The following is a 16558-nucleotide window of genomic DNA, read 5'->3' as shown; positions in this document are numbered from 1 at the left end:
CGCAATAGCAACCCTGGGCCATGAGTTGGCCTACAGTCACCCAGGTGACTTGCATGCCTAAGGTGAGACTAGAATCTGGGGTCACCTTAGACCAGACCAGAGGTGAGTTCCTACCAGTTCGCACCTGTTTTGGTAGAACCGGTTCATCAAATCTACCGAACCAGTTAGAAGAGGTTCCACCACTGGACCTGGAAAGCAGGCCACCCCTACAGAAGAGGTTCCAAAAAACCCACCTTTGAAACCCACCACTGGAGGAGAGAGATACACAGAGACAGACAGACAGACAGACAGACAGACAGACACAGAGAGAGAATCACATACAGAGACACAGAGGGAGGGAGGGAGGGAGGGAGGGAGAAGCAAAGAGCCACACACACAAACACATACACACAGAGAGAGAGAGAGACAGAGACAGACTCACACAGAGAGAGAAAGAGAAAGAGAAAGAGAAAGAGAAAGAGAAAGAGAAAGAGAAAGAGAAAGAGAAAGAGAAAGAGAAAGAAAGAAAGAAAGAAAGAAAGAAAGAGAAAAGAAAGAAAATGTGAGAGAGATGAAAGAAAAAAAGAAAAAAGGGAGAGAGAGACAAAAGGAAGGAAAGAGAGAGAGAGAGAGAGAGAGAGAGAGAGAGAACACATGGCTGGCAAGCCACTCCCACCAGGTCACATGGCCAGCAAGCCACTCCCACAAAGGAGGCCACACCCACAGAGTAGGTTCAAAAAAAAAATTTGAAACCCACCACTGGACCAGACCAAAGAAGAGAGTCACTTTTCTTATAATTATTTTTTCAAAACAATATAAGCAAGGATATTGATGGAATCTGGAACTTATTTGAGGGGAGGAGTGAAATGGCTGTCTAGCCTAGAATTGCTGGTGGAGAGGAAGTGGCTGAAGATCTGCCCTAAAGCCTTGCTGTATTTATCTAGTAATTTCTGCAGTGAGATTCCTGTCAATAGACAAGTAGCCATGAAACACGTCAATTCTGATCAATTCCTGGTCTCATTTCTGGCTCTTCACACCTGACAGATATTCTCTCCTACACCCATGTAGTAAAGGTTGTTAAGTAGTAAATCGCAACAGACTAGCCCAAGTCAAACATTGAACATTTATTGGTCTTTCGTGCGATGAAAGTGGTTTACTCTAAGTAAGAGCTCATTTTAAAACAGGGACACCTGCATATTAAATATCAACTTTCAGAGCAAGAATGGACAACTGTTTGATGACCAGGATTTGCAATTCAAGGTGGCAGAGAGAAAAGAAAGCCAAATAGATGGGGGCAATTATCCAAAATGTACTGAGTCACCTCTGGCTTTCAAAATATTTCTATTAATGTTCTCAAGGAAAGAACTTTGGTTTAAGTATGCCAAACCTACTTTCAAAGGCACGTAACTATTTTAGTGAGTATCCCACCTAAAACATTGACATGGGTTTTTGGGTATAAGTATACCCTGAAATTGACAGTGTGACCAGAAGGGGGTTCGGGGACCATGGAAAAAAGAAGGGATTGGTGGCCACAGGTTCTCTGCATTGCAGTGGTGGGTTTCAAATTTTTTTTCAACCTACTCTGTGGGTGTGGCCTCCTTTGTGGGAGTGGCTTGCTGGCCATGTGACCTGGTGGGAGTGGCTTGCCGGCCATGTGTTGTTTTTCTCTCTCTCTCTCTCCTAAGAGCCGAGGTGGCGCAGTGGTTAAATGCAGCACTGCAGGCTACTGCTAGATCAGCAGTTCAGCGGTTCAAATCTCACCGGCTCAGGGTTGACTCAGCCTTCCATCCTTCCGAGGTGGGTAAAATGAAGACCCAGATTGTTGGGGGCAATATGCTGACTCTGTAAACCGCTTAGAGAGGCCTGAAAGCCCTATGAAGCGGTATATAAGTCTACTGCTATTGCTAAGTCTACTGCTATTGCTCTCTCTCTCTCCTTCCTTTTGTCTCTCTGTCCCTTTTTCATTTTTTTCTTTATCCCTCTCTCACTTTTTATTTCTTTTTTATTTCTTTATTTCTTCCTTTCTCTTTCTCTCTCTGTGTGAGTCTCTTTCTCTCTCTCTCTCTCTCTCTCTCTCTCTCTGTGTGTGTGTGTGTGTGTGTGTGTGTGTGTGTGTGTGTGTGTGTGTGTCAGTGGTGGGTTTCAAAGTTTTTTGGAACCTCTTCTGTAGGTGTGGCCTGCTTTCCGGGTCCACTGGTGGAACCTCTTCTAACCGGTTTGGTTGATTTGACGAACCGGTTCTACCGAACTGGTGCGAACTGGTACGAACCCACCTCTGCTGCATTGGCTATAACTTCTTATGAAATTATGGATGGCAACTGCTTTACTTTCCACGTGAGATATTGTCTCCAAGGAGCCAATTTAACAGCCCTGTTCTTGGTACTTAACAGGAAGCAATTAGCTGTTGGTAAAATGGATAGAATAGGGAACATTTTAACTTGTCTGGGCTACACCATTTGTCTCAATCAGGGGTGAACTTTTAATGAGTGGGAGGCAATGAAGCACCACATTGAATCCCCAGAGATAGAGTGGCATCTGCCAGAAAATTTTCTTTCCGGAGTTTGCTCTCCAGGACAATTAGCAAGTATAGTCATCTCTCATATCTATTCTCAGCAGCAAAAGTAGCATTTCAGATAGTTTGGGGTTTGTTTATAGAGCCGAGGTAGCGCAGTGGTTAGGGTGCAGTACTGCAGGCCACTTCAGCTGACTGTTATCTGCAGTTCAGCGGTTCTAATCTCACCGGCTCAAGGTTGACACAGCCTTCCATCCTTCCAAGGTGGGTGAAATGAGGACCCGGATTGTGGGGGCGATATGCTGACTCTGTAAACCACTTAGAGAGGGCTGAAAGCCCTATGAAGCGGTATATAAGTCTAACTGCTATTGCTATTGTTTGCTTTTTTGGAAGCTAAATGGTCAAACTAATCATTAAATACTAAGGCATCTTATTATCCTTTGCTCAGAAGTATTCCCCAGAACTACAATTATATACATGTGCTAATCAGATATTAAATAATAGTCCTGAGACATCTATCAGCTTCCCTACGACGTTTGAAGCTGCTTAAGAATTTTTCCAGATTCTATATCATTGGTGAGTTCCAACCAACAACTGGGGATCGCAGGAATCTATTTTTAAGTCATAGGTTGTCCTCAGATTTGAGTAGCGTGAAATTCCCCCCTCTTTTTCTTTATTGCTATGCTTATCAAAGTTGAGGTTATATCGATCCCTTAATTCATGTTTTCCTTTTGTTGATGAGTTTAGTACCATCATGATTTTTAAACACCTCTGAATACCATTAAATTTTTCTTGGGGCAACAGCAACTTCATTTTAAACACCAACTTTTCTTTAGTAGAATCAAATCTATTATTTGAAGAAGATATTAAAAAAAAACTGAAAAAGACAATTTTACACTTTTAATAAGTTATGGAAAGGATTCGCAGTTCCATAAATTACAAAGATTACCTTGTAAGAGGGTTTCCACTGAAGTCTGCTATCTGTAATGATTTGCAAAATGAGATGCTTTCAGGGATTTCCGGAATATCTGTAAGAGAGAAAAATCAGATATTAATTATGTAATATTAATTATCTCCTGCAATCAGAAAATCAAATGTTTAAGGGCCATATTTGCAGATCCAAAAAGAGTTCCTATTACAATGTTTAAGCTCAAGACCGGCATGTCCAAAGCAGAAGTAAGCCTGACCCGACAAATGCGGACATGACAAAAGCGTGCCGACAAAACCGCGGCGAGAAAACCGTGACTTCATAAACGTGCCCACAACGCGTCAACAAAACCGCATCCACAAAAGGGCGATTTAAGTTAAGGTAAGGGTTAGGTTCAGGGTTAGGTTCAAGGTTAGGTTCAGGGTTAGGGTTAGGGTTAGGGTTAGGGTTAGGGTTATTAGGTTTTCATTAGTTCTTTGTTGAAGGCACGCTTTTGTCGGCGCGCTGTTGTCGGCGCATTTCTGCACTCATTCATCGGCGCGATTTCGACCTCACGGTTTTCTCGCCGCGGTTTCATCGGCGCGCTTTTGTCGAGCGCGCATTTGTCGGTGAACCGAAGTAAGAGCCGGACACAGTAACTATACTATATATTGGTTGAAGACAACTCTCTTTCCTAATGGCCTGGTTCCACTGATTCTGAAACATGATTGCTTGTCACCATGGGCGTTAGCGGTGAATCAGAGATTAAGATGCTCCAAGCTTGCCACAGACCTACTTCTCTCTTCTGCTTTTGACCAGGGAAAAAAGGCAGTCCCTGAAAAAAGTTAAATGATACTAAATACCAAATTAAGGTCTTTCCTGTAACAGCAGAATGCTAATACCAAAAAGCATTTGGCAATCCACAAGGTACATGCGAGTATTAACTTCCCACAGGCTGAATTAGGACTTTTTTGAAGCCAGTAATAAAGAGGCTTACATCTGCAGGGCAAATTCACCAAATGCTCAATAACACAGGGGTCCCAACCCCCAATCCGTGGACTGGCACCATTTCACAGCATGCCGGAAACCAGTTCACACAAACAAGCGAAGCGGGATGCAGCTAGCACGTGAAACCACATCCCTCTGGTCCACGGAAAACCTTTCTCCATGGAACCGGTCCCTAGTGCCAAAAAGTTTGGGGGGCCACTGCACTAACAGAACAGAACCTACCCATGTGACGCTGGGGAAATTTAAAAAAACCCTAACATTTATAGTTTCACCGCAATTGTGCAGGGTTTCTGGACCAACATCACATACTACGCCTGCTGCAATATCTCTCAGGAAGGAGAGAAGAACATCAAATGAACTATCTATTGTCAGTCTCCAACCTTTCTTTCTCCCACCGAGTAGCCGAATTCTGTGAAAGCGCGGCAATTATTAATTCTAATTTCATTAATTTTATCATTCTGGCTTTATTTTCTTTTAATACGCTGTTTTTTAAATTGTAATAATAAACTTGATTTAACAATGACAAATGAATCATGACTTTTACAAAATAGCATTTAGAGGAAAGATATTAAATAGGCTTTGTAAACGTAAGCCAAGCTTTAGCAAAAAATACCAACACATTATCGTCTTTAGGATTTGGCAGTATAGCGTAGTCCACCTCAGAAGTCATTAAGCAGTCCCCACGGGTCATTAAGTGAACCAATGGTTTGCTATGGGTATAGTTTTACCAAGAATCGAAAGTGCCAAGTTTTTGCAAAGCCACTGTAAAACATGGTCACATGACTGTGGGACACTGTAAACAGCCGCCCGGAGTCCTTCGGGATTGGGCAGCCTATAAATTTATTAAATAATAATAATAATAATAATAATAATAATAATAATAATAATAATAAGCTGTTAATGTGTCTGTGTTGAGTCCCCACACTTTGATCATGTGACCATTGAAGAACTTTGTCCAATTGTCAGAACTTTGAATCTGGGTCATACGAATCGAAGTTATGATCTTGGTTAATCAGAATCATAACTTCAAACAATTACCAGTTGTAAGGTTCAAGGTTCATTTTATTTATATGCCGCCCTATTCCCGGGGGGACTCAGGGCAGCGCACAAACCCAAGGAGGGGAAGGGAAACACAAAAACTACAACAGAAAAGGTACAAGGGAATTTAAAAGAACCAACAGCCACACGATTTGAGAGGGGAAGGGAACTCATCAACCCCAGGCCTGCCGACACAGCCAGGTTTTAACGGCTTTTCGGAAGGCCTGGAGAGAGGTGAGGATCCGAATCTCTGCGGGGAGTTCGTTCCAAAGGGCCGGAGCCGCCACAGAGAAGGCCCTCCCCCGGGTAGTAGCCAGATGGCATTGGCTAGTAGACGGAACCCGGAGGAGGCCTAATCTGTGTGATCTAATGGGTCTTTGGGAGGTAATTGGCAGCAGGCGGTCTCTCAAGTAAGTCAAAGGCTAGCTGTATCAGATTTAATATGTGAGTATTCAGAATTCCATGCATCATAGAGGAAAATGGTTAGCTTATTTGTTTGACAATAGGCCTGATTCACATATCACATTAAGCTGAGGTTGCTTTAATCATGATTTATTGAATGAACTGAGTGGGTGTAGGCAGTGTCTTAAATCATGAGTGGCTTGCTACATATGGTATGGATCTAGCCACAGTCAGCACATACAAGCAGTATTAAGAAAAAAAATATCAGATTTTACATGGGCCTAAAGTATTCCAAGAATTTCATATGTATTAATTTGACAATCTTTTGACAACCTTGTAGTAACTTATCCTATTACCAACACTACCAGCAAAGAAATCAGGCTCTATGTTGTGACCATAAAGAAAGACACCCCACACACACAGCATAGTGTCAACTAGGGAAGCATTCCTGACCTGCTCATAAATTTAATTAGGGCATCAGTTAAGACACATAGTTTCATTTATATCATTTGCATCCTGATTGCTTTTTTTTTTTTTTTTAAACAATTATATAAGACAACTTTAGGTTTTCTGATTTGGTAGTCATATAAATCTAACAAAGAAACAAAATAAATGAATTTAAAACTCTTCATCTGTATTTGGAATTTTCACTTCCAGAGAACAGAGATTCTGAACACTGTCAACTTGTCCTAACAAGATTTTTTAACACCTTATTCTCAATTAACAACTATGATTTTAAGGGAAATAAATGCATCAGGATTGAATTTTTGGCAAACTCTTCCAAAAGCCAATAGTTTGGGGATGGTAGCAGTACTAAGTAGAATAATTGGGGAAATGCCCTATTAAGTATGGATAGACCATACTTAATAGACCAGTATTGCATAGCTGGCTGGGGAATTCTGGGACTTAAGTCCACAGGACTTAAAGTCACCAAGGTTGAGAAACACTGAAATAGACTGATGTGCACCTGTTTTATGAATTTCTGTTCTACAGCTAACTGGGTCAAAGAATGTTTAATGGTGCTAGTTAATCGATCCAATTCCCTTGAATGTGCAGGAGCCTTTCTGTCCTACGCACCACAGAATGCTTTTATTTATACATGTGACCGACCAGATGCTTTGGCAGTGGATACCCTGGCACTGCTAAACCGTAAGGCTATAAAATATAAGCTCTATGACGCAGGATGGTGTAAACAGGCATTCCGTCAACTGAAGGTTAGCATGGCTAACGGGAAAAATGCCATGCAAGCAGGATTATGAATACGAGGACACCCGTTACTCTCCATACACTTAATGCTAAGAGAATCACAGCTAAAATGCGAGTTGCAGTCACAGCTGAAAACCTATCTACAGTGCAGCCTGGGAGTCTAATAAGAAAGATACTCTGACATTACTACTTCATGATGCCTCACTTAAATCCCACAAAAATTGAACATGGCAAGTGAACCCCCTGTTATCTGAACCAAGGTAGGGAAGAAGGTGGTTGGAGCAATTCCACCGTGCTTTATCCTTTCTTGACTTCCTGTGAAGTTTCTGTAAGCAAAACCTAAACTACACCGTACCCAGGTGGAAATTTCTTTCTTTTTTTCCCCCTCGCATAGATTTAACACCAGCATAAATTTATACTTAAGGGCTTTAGATAACTTGTAAAATAAAATTGTACAATGGCTCACCAGGGGTTCTTGCATTCTTTATCATCCTAAACAATGAAAGCAGAGAATAGGAACAGAAAAAAGAAGGGAAGAAAAATTCCCTATGCTAGGCTATTATCGGCAGAGATAGTTTTCTTGAAAAGAAAAGTAATAATCTTTTATGAAATGTTGCAAAAGTAATTCAGAATATTAAAAGGGCCTACTAAGCCATAGTGGCTGCAAGAAACATTTTAGTTTTCGAGACCGTCTTCTGCTGCACACCTCCCTAAGACCGATAAGATCGCACAGGATGGGCCTTCTCCAGGTGCCATCAGCTGGACAATGCCGGCTGGCGACGCCTCAGAGTAGGGCCTTCTATGTTGCTGCTCCAGCCCTATGGAATGAGCTGCCTCCAGAGATCCGGACCCTACCCACTCTCATGGCCTTCCGAAAAGCTATTAAGACCTGGCTATTCCGGCAGGCCTGGGGCTGTTGACCTCTGGATTGAGGTCCAGCCCCGCTTAGATTGGGTGCATGTTGTGTCTTTTTAAATTTGTCATGTTTTATCTGTTTTTAATTTCTCTTAACTTCTGTTTCTGTAAGCCGCCCGGAGTCCTTCGGGATTGGGCGGCCTATAAATTTAATAAACAGTTAAACAGTTAGTATACTTCTTCCAACTACAGCTTTATTAGCACAGCTCTAAGATGTTCAGAGATATTTGTTTTAATATACCAAGTTTAATTCTAGTTTGTTTTATAACATAAAACATAACACAACGTAACATAAAATATTACTTAACATAAAACAATATAACGTAACATAACATTTCTATAGTTATTTCCATCTTCCAGAGAATATATATATATGTTTTCCTTGCAGATGGAGAGATGTTTAAGTACAGCTGGATGTCTATATTTTCAAACGAATAACAGTGCATCCCTGGAACTTAATAACCACACTTATGGACCTAACTTAAGTGCCACTAGGTGGAGTCTAATGTGGACATCTGATTCTCTTCCCAGATTTCTAACCACTAGAGATTTAAATAACGGCAATAGAGATTCTGGATTTTTTCAAAACTTTGCCCCTTCTCAGTTCTATCTAAAATTTCCTCTTTTTACAGTTTGCTTGTTGAAGAGATTTAAAGATCTCAAAGGTTTAGCTGTTTTTCTGGCTTTTGAGCTAATTCATGAGCGAGCCCAAACCGGTAGTAAAAATATTTGCAACCCACCACTGATATTAGCAAAAGAGAAGTTTTCAACCTCCTTTAAACAAATGCAACACCAACAAACAGCATTATCAAATGAGGGAATTGTAACTTGGGTTTGCCAATCAAAATTTTAATTATTATCCAGAGTAACATGATTAGTACAGCACACAAAAACTCTTATGGTTAGGCCTGGTATAATGCTTGAACTAGAACTAACTAATGTGTTAACCTGTAGTTAAGGAAAAGTAGTTTAACATGTTTGGCTAAGTTACCCAAATGAAAACAAGGTCTGACATATATATACTACAAAAACCATTGGTGTCACGACCCTTAACTGGGCAAATATCAGTGGTGGGATTCAGCCAGTTCGCACTTATTCGGGAGAACCGGTTGATAACTTTCTAAGCAGTTAGGAGAACCGGTTGTTGGAAGAAATCTCATTTTGTTTTTTCCCACTTTACAGGGCTAATCCTGTAAGGAAGGCGGGAAGGAAACATTCTGGTGTTGTTTCTAGCCTAATCTTTATTGCCCTGCTTACAGAAACTGCCTCTCCGGTTAACCCTTATTACATTGTAACAGCTAAGGTGAAGCGCCCATCAACGTGAGTGATGTTGAGTTGGCCAAGCCCACCCAGTCACATGACCACCGAGCCCCACCTACCCAGATGGTCATTAGGGCAGAGAACCGGTTGTTAAATTATTTGAATCCCACCACTGGCAAATATGTACAGTATATGTCCAAAATCCAGGATCCATGATTCCTGAGAGAATGGATTTGGTGATGTTGTGATTGCTTCCATGCTACAGGCTGCTGTGGTCATGTGATCTTCAGCTTCAATGTTCTGTGACAATTTCCCAGCCAATGTCATAATTCCTCACACCCTCCTCCAACTCAGCAGAAGCATTTATCTGTCTGCTGCCTTGGACATTCAACTTCCTACTGGCTTCCCCATTAACTTTCTCCCTGCAAGCTTCCCATAAGCAAAATAAATGGGGAAGCCAACAGGAATCCTGATCATCTTTTCTGCTTTCTTCAGTCTCACATTCAGGGCAATGTGATAATACCTGAGATTCACCCATTTCCCAAATCCATATTCTTGTTAGGATTAATCTCAATCAAATTAACTTTGTTTTTAATTTTGAAGGATTGTCCTGACTAAACCACATGAAACAGTCAGCTTTTAAGGATGAAAACAGGACTAGTCTCAGAAGGAAGAAATACTTCTTCGCAGCTTTTTAAAAGAAAAATCTGTATTTGGCAACGCAAACGTGTAAAAGATTCACAAACCAGGTAGAATATACAATTACTTATGGTACAAGCTTGTAGAACTATTAGTAATTACCAATATCCGCTATTAAAATGTGCTCGTTCATGGCATTCTGCACAACACGTCTAGTTAATGCTTTGATTGTTTTCAAAATGAGTGTTTCTGTATGTATATATAGTTAGATCTGTATCTTCACATACATATTCTCTTTGAGATTAAGAAATATTCCACACCCTTAATTATGCTACCTGAAATACCTGTAAATGAAGAAGTAGTTTTAATTAAATACAAATAACGTGGAAGTAAAGAAAGTTCCTAACAAACATCATACATTTTGATATTTCCAACATTTACACTGAAAAACAAATCTATGAAGCTCAATTGTATTTTAGCTGTGAAGCTACTTCAATAAGAAACTTAGTGTAATTCTAAGTACTAAGACATCAAGCAACACACAAAGACGCTCATAATGAAATAGCTGATAAGTGAAATATTACACTGTAGCCACATTTTAAAAATGCCTAAAATAGGAAAAGCTTACAGCAGAAAAAAAGAATAATAATTATAGCAAATGCTCAACACAAAGCGCATTACTCAGCAATATTTAAAATGTCCTCCTTTAGTCTCTTCAGTAAAATATTTACAGTACTTATTTTTTTTTAAAAAATGGCAGTAAGATCACCCAATAGGATGATTTCATTATAACAAGAATACAGATATCACTATATCCACAACGGCTAGCAAAACCTACTTCCAGCTCTCATAAAACCAGAATTTTGGTCAGGTAGTTTCCAAATTAGACCCTTGAAAAGAAAAGGACTTAAAGAAATAGCAATAGCAATAGCAGTTAGACTTATATACCGCTTCATAGGGCTTTCAGCCCTCTCTAAGCGGTTTACAGAGTCAGCATATCGCCCCCAACAACAATCCGGGTCCTCATTTCACCCACCTCGGAAGGATGGAAGGCTGAGTCAACCTTGAGCCGGTGAGATTTGAACCGCTGAACTGCAGATAGCAGTCAGCTGAAGTGGCCTGCAGTAGTGCACTCTACCCACTGCGCCACCTCGGCTCTGAAAGTGTCAGATCAGTTATAAAGTTCAAGACTAACTATTGTATTGATGAGGAAAGAAAATACAATAACTATCCTTATATAATGGGTATGGGAAGGATTGGTCAAAGGAAGACAATTTCTTTTTTCTCACGGTTTTAATTGTTGCCAGCTACTCTCTGGGCAGGGCTGAAGTGAGCAAACGATGGAGAACTAATTCTTAAGAGTCTTCCTCCTTGTCTCTTCTATCTTCCCTATGCAGCAGACTGCAGGGAAAGGGCTAATGTTTATTATGTTACGGAATGATTAAAGTGGTGGTTTTTTTTCAAATTAAGCCAAGAAAGAGGCTTAAATGTAGTGGCTGAAATATCCTGGAATAGGACTTGGAAGAACACAAGTTTAATTCTGTCTTCTGCCAGGAAAATTCTCTGAGTGACTTTAAGCCGAGGTGGCGCAGTAGTTAGAGTGCAGTACTGCAGCCGCTTCAGCTGACTGCTATCTGCAGTTCAGCGGTTCTAATCTCACCAGCTCAAGGTTGACTCAGCCTTCCATCCTTCCGAGGTGGGTGAAATGAGGACCCAGACTGTGGGGGCGATATGCTGACTCTGTAAACCGCTTAGAGAGGGCTGAAAGCCCTATGAAGCGGTATATAAGTCTAACAGCTATTGCTAATTACACTCAAGCTCATCTGCCCTATGAAGTTGTTCCTATGGGGCTCAAATAAAGAACTCCTGGACAAAAAGTGTGAAAGAAATCTAATAAACAAATGACAGTAAGAGGCACATGTGGTCTAGGACCACAATTTGTATGCCCAAGTGATTAAAAAAAAATACTTCTGGACTCAAAGTGCAAAGGAGAACATTGAAGCAAAAATAAAAACAGGCATTTAAAATTTGGTGGGCACAAATATCACTATATCCACAAAGAGCAAAGATTCTGGGTCATAGTAGAGAATTTTAAAAGCAGTTTCTTCCCTTCAGGGATTTCCAAAAGTCAGTTATAACTTTTATGCTTGTGACAACAAGGTTTCATCAAATGAAATGTTGGTTATTACCTTTAAAGCCCTACATGGCTTAGGGCCAGCATACCTGCGAGACCGCCTACTGCCACATTCCTCCCAATGGCTGGTGAGATCCCACAGATTGGGCCTCCTTCAGATGCCGTCAGCCAGACAATGCCGGCTGGCGGCTCTCCAGAGGAGAGCCTTCTCTGTGGCTGCTCCGACCCTTTGGAACGAGCTACCCCCAAAAATCCAGACTCTCGTGGCCTTCAGAAAAGCTGTTAAAACCTGGCTATTCCGGCAGGCCTGGGGCTGTTGACCTCATTGTTGAGGTCCAGCCCCGATCGTAACGAATGTATGCGTGTTGATTTTAAATTGTTTTTATTTTTATTTTCATTTTTAATTATTTTTTTTCCTTCGTTGTAAGCCGCCCGGAGTCCTTCAGGATTGGGCGGCCTATAAATCGATTAAAACTTGAAACTTGAAACTAATTGTTAGCTTTTAGAATGCAATTGTTATTAAAAACAACAGGAGAAGGTTACTAGCCTCCACTGTCTCTTAAAATTATCATTTTCTAATCTAACACCCTCTAAATATACGAGATATCAGCCTTTATTGTGGAAGTACTATATGAAGGGGGAATCTGGTTTAAATAATACCTGGACAGGCTTTTGGTTATAGGATTCTCAGGAATATATTTAGCAACTGTGAACGTTTTAAAATGATCCCAACCAAATGTATCTGCCGATTTTTTTTCTCAAAAGTATTCACGGAAAACATACCGTTTGCACAGCCTACACCACAACTTCGACATGATGCTCTGGGTGAACATGACAATGAAAATAATCTTTTGGGATCAAGGTATGTTCAACAGCATATTTCTTCCATTTGTTGATTCTTAACCTCATATCAAGCTTTAATATTTTTTTTAAAAAAAACCATTTCAAACTATGAGTTCCCCTACCCCATACTGTCTACAAAAATCAATTAAAATAAGCTTTTCCCCTTTTCTTATACAATAATATGTGAAATAATGCAAAATCTAGACAATGACTGGGTTTACGCCTCGTGCTTGGCAGTGCTTACTAAATAATTTACAGGTGACTGAGTTGTAACAAGACACTTTTCCCGCTATCCTCCCCCACCAAAAAAAAACCCCAACGACCTTGTTAATACCATACACCAAGGAAAAACTAAAAAAAAATATCCCATTATGCAAAGTGTGTATCCAGGCATTTGATGAACACACTGCATAAATCTTGTCCAGTCCTGCAGAGTAGCTGCTCTTGCTCGAATAATGTGGATATGTGGCAAACTTCGCATGCCACAGTTTAGCCAGCATAAAAAAAAAGGCAGTAATAATGCAGGGTTTGGGCCAGTATTAAGATCTATTCAAACAAAAGGAGGATGGACCGGGACAATTTCATGCCAAGCTAACACGGGACCTTATTGTCTTAGGCAAGCCCTTCATTAGCTTGCTTTTCATTTGGATATGAATAGTTTGTTTTTCCAAGTCAGTCGTGAAGAGTAAGGAGAGGTACATTAACCTATTTGCCAACTAATTCTATAGTGCGATAATTAAGGCTGACTCATTTTCAACCGTGCTGTAAAAAAAAAAAAGCCCTAATACAGATTTACACATCATATTCATGCTTACCATTTCGAGACAAATCGAGTTCTACCAGCTGCATGAAGTTTGCTATCTCTGGCGGAAGTCGCTGGATTTCATTATCGCTAAGCCCAAGTTTTCGTAATTTTATAAGTTGGAAAAAAGCCTGAAAGAGAAAACAATTTTCCATTCAATACATGCAATATATGTATATATAGGTAGTTTCGGTGCTTCGTACGGAGAAGAATAAGGACGGGGAAGTATGGCCAACACTGATGAACATTTAGCATTATCCTGTTAACTGAGTTTGTCATAATCAGCCCGTGTTTCAGCACGAGAGGAAATAAATCAATTCCAAGATCAATGTGAGACAATATTATAGATTCTACTTTGGTATCATTATCCCATGACCTTTTGTTTTTTATTGTTATATATATATATATATATATATATATATATATATATATAATATATATATATATATATATATATATATATATATATATATATATATATACACACACACACACACACACACACACACATCATATCTAACCTAGTATATATCCCTCTCTCCCCCCACCCTCCCCCCCAACACCCCACCTCCCTCCCCCCCCCGACTTCCCAGAGCCCGTACACGGTATAGATTTTTAACAAACACAGTCTAAAATATATTGAGAAAAAAGAAATTAAAAAAGGGGTTAATAACATCTCTACATTGATCTTAGCTTCTTCTTGCTATGCTAACTTTGAACAGTTTAAATCATTCCTGATCTTAAGCATAGGCTAACTGGAATTTCTTGGTCCCATATTTATTTTGTATATAGTCAATCCATTTTTTCCAGTCTCGTTTATATCTCTCATTTGAATGATCTTTAAGATATGCCGATATTTTAGCCATCTCGGCTAGATTTGTAACTTTCCATGTCCATTCTCCCACAACCTCGGTCTACATGGGGCTGCCCTTGAAAAGTGTTCAAAGACTTCAGCTAGTCCAGAATGCAGCCGCGCGAGCGATTGTGGGTGCACCTAGGTACCCCCCCGTTACACCTATCCTCCGCGAGCTGGTCTCCGGACTCGCTTCAAGGTGCTAGTCGTTACTTTTAAAGCCCTGCATGGCATCGGACCTGGGTACCTGAGAGACCGCCTCCTGCCAATTACCTCCCAAAGACCGATTCGATCACACAGGCTTGGCCTTCTCCGGGTTCCATCTGCCAGCCAATGTCGGCTGGCGATCCCCCAGGGAAGAGCCTTCTCTGTTGCTGCTCCGGCCCTCTGGAACGAGCTCCCCATGGAGATCCGGACCCTTACTACCCTCCTGGCCTTCTGTAAAGCTACTAAGTCCTGGCTGTTCCAACAGGCTGGGGGCTGTTGAAGTATCCAGCCCCGCTTCAATTGTGAATGTTGTATATTTTTTAAATTGTTGTATTGTCCTAGTTATCCCCCTTTCCCTGTTTTATTGTGAGCCGCCCGGAGTCCTTCGGGAATGGGCAGCATACAAAACTAATAAAACAAACAAACAAACAACCTACTGGAGTTCTTGAAGGGTTCTAATCCTATGGGGGGCCATTTGTGTTCCCCGTTATCATCTGATGAGTTTTTTCTCTTTTTAATACTTTATACTGCCCAGAATATTTTTTTAATTGGGCCAACTCAATAAATACATTAAGTAAATGGCACTTATGCTATCTCAAGTTGCCAAAAAAAATGGATCTAGAAGTATTGTCTGCCTTTCGTAAAGCCTTCCCATAGCCAATCCAGTACATCTGTGTTGCTTACACAATTTTATGGCATTCACATCATCGAGATAAGTTATTTATCTGTGCATAGTGTGATCGCGCACATGCACGATAACATCTAACAAACAAAGATACAGATCACACCAAGTTGATCTCTAGATTTTATTCAAGTGATTCAGGTCTACTTTCACCACCTATTGCTTGAAATTATATGGTACATTGTTCAAGTATTACAGCCCACACAGGGAGCACCATGTAGCTTTAATAATACAAGTGTGAGCTCATCTCCCCACAATGAATAGGGTACTCATCACACAGAGTGTAAGAAGCACAGAACCAGACAGTAGACCTTCATTTGCCATTTTTCTCATGCATCGTTTGTCTTAAAGAATTTCATCTGCAGGGTCCTAATAGGGACCAGTTGAGTTCTCTGTTAATGAAAAACAAAGCACACTAACCCCAAGAACACTTTTAAACAGAAGTGTTATATCTGTTGGTATTAATATTTCTACCAAATTATGACTCTCGTAGCCTGATTTCAAGACTACCCAAAGTCTTGAAGGAAAGCATTAGTGCACAACCAGCAATCTGCAAACTTAAAGTTAATCAAGGGTTTACAACTAAAATGATAGTGCCAGCAGCAAATCCTATGTTGCATATTCTTCTCTCCCTATTAATGTCTCTCTTAGAGAGATGGAGAAGGATAACATAATGGAGGATGGGTCCCCAAATTTATTTCAAATAAGCCGGGACATAAAGGAGAAAGAAATAGGAAAAGAAATAAAAAGATAGAAAAAGGGATATAATAAAAAATCAAATATGTAAAGAAGTAATTTCCCCCTTCATCACAAGTATAAGCAATTTCAGTAATTTATCATCTTTTCTTAAAATGTAATAAATGATATCTTCTTCCCATATCCCATCTCTTATCTATAAATAAATCATCGTCATTTCGGTCCAATGTCAGCAAAAGTACATTAAGGGTTACCAGTGATAACAATATGTATATTTTAACCTTGATCAAATAAAGCAACTTTATATTCCTGCCTTATATTTCTTGTTTTTTAGTTCCTCGAAATAATTTTCTAAAACCTCCCAAATTTGATTTGGAGCCACCTAGAGTTGGTTATAAGATGGGTGTATATATAGTTTCCAGATCATTCTCTTAGTTTGCTATTTGTATATACTTTTAAATATTAAGACATCAGC

General features: G+C 40.1%; 1 protein-coding gene across 1 annotated transcript in view; it reads right to left on the bottom strand.

Annotated features, from left to right (window-relative positions):
* The window catches only part of LRRC1 (leucine rich repeat containing 1), a 110152-nt gene that overhangs the window by 64130 nt on the left and 29464 nt on the right, over positions 1-16558 (bottom strand). The window contains exons 2-3 of the mRNA XM_032216858.1: positions 13659-13776; positions 3441-3519 (exon numbers count right to left, since the gene is read on the bottom strand). Coding sequence (XP_032072749.1) covers positions 3441-3519; positions 13659-13776 — 197 coding nt within the window. The remainder of the gene's footprint in view (positions 1-3440; positions 3520-13658; positions 13777-16558) is intronic.

This window comes from Thamnophis elegans, chromosome 4 (genome assembly GCF_009769535.1).
Source record: "Thamnophis elegans isolate rThaEle1 chromosome 4, rThaEle1.pri, whole genome shotgun sequence".
NCBI classification, from domain to species: Eukaryota; Metazoa; Chordata; class Lepidosauria; order Squamata; family Colubridae; genus Thamnophis; species Thamnophis elegans.
This window is presented reverse-complemented; position numbering and strand designations above follow the sequence as displayed.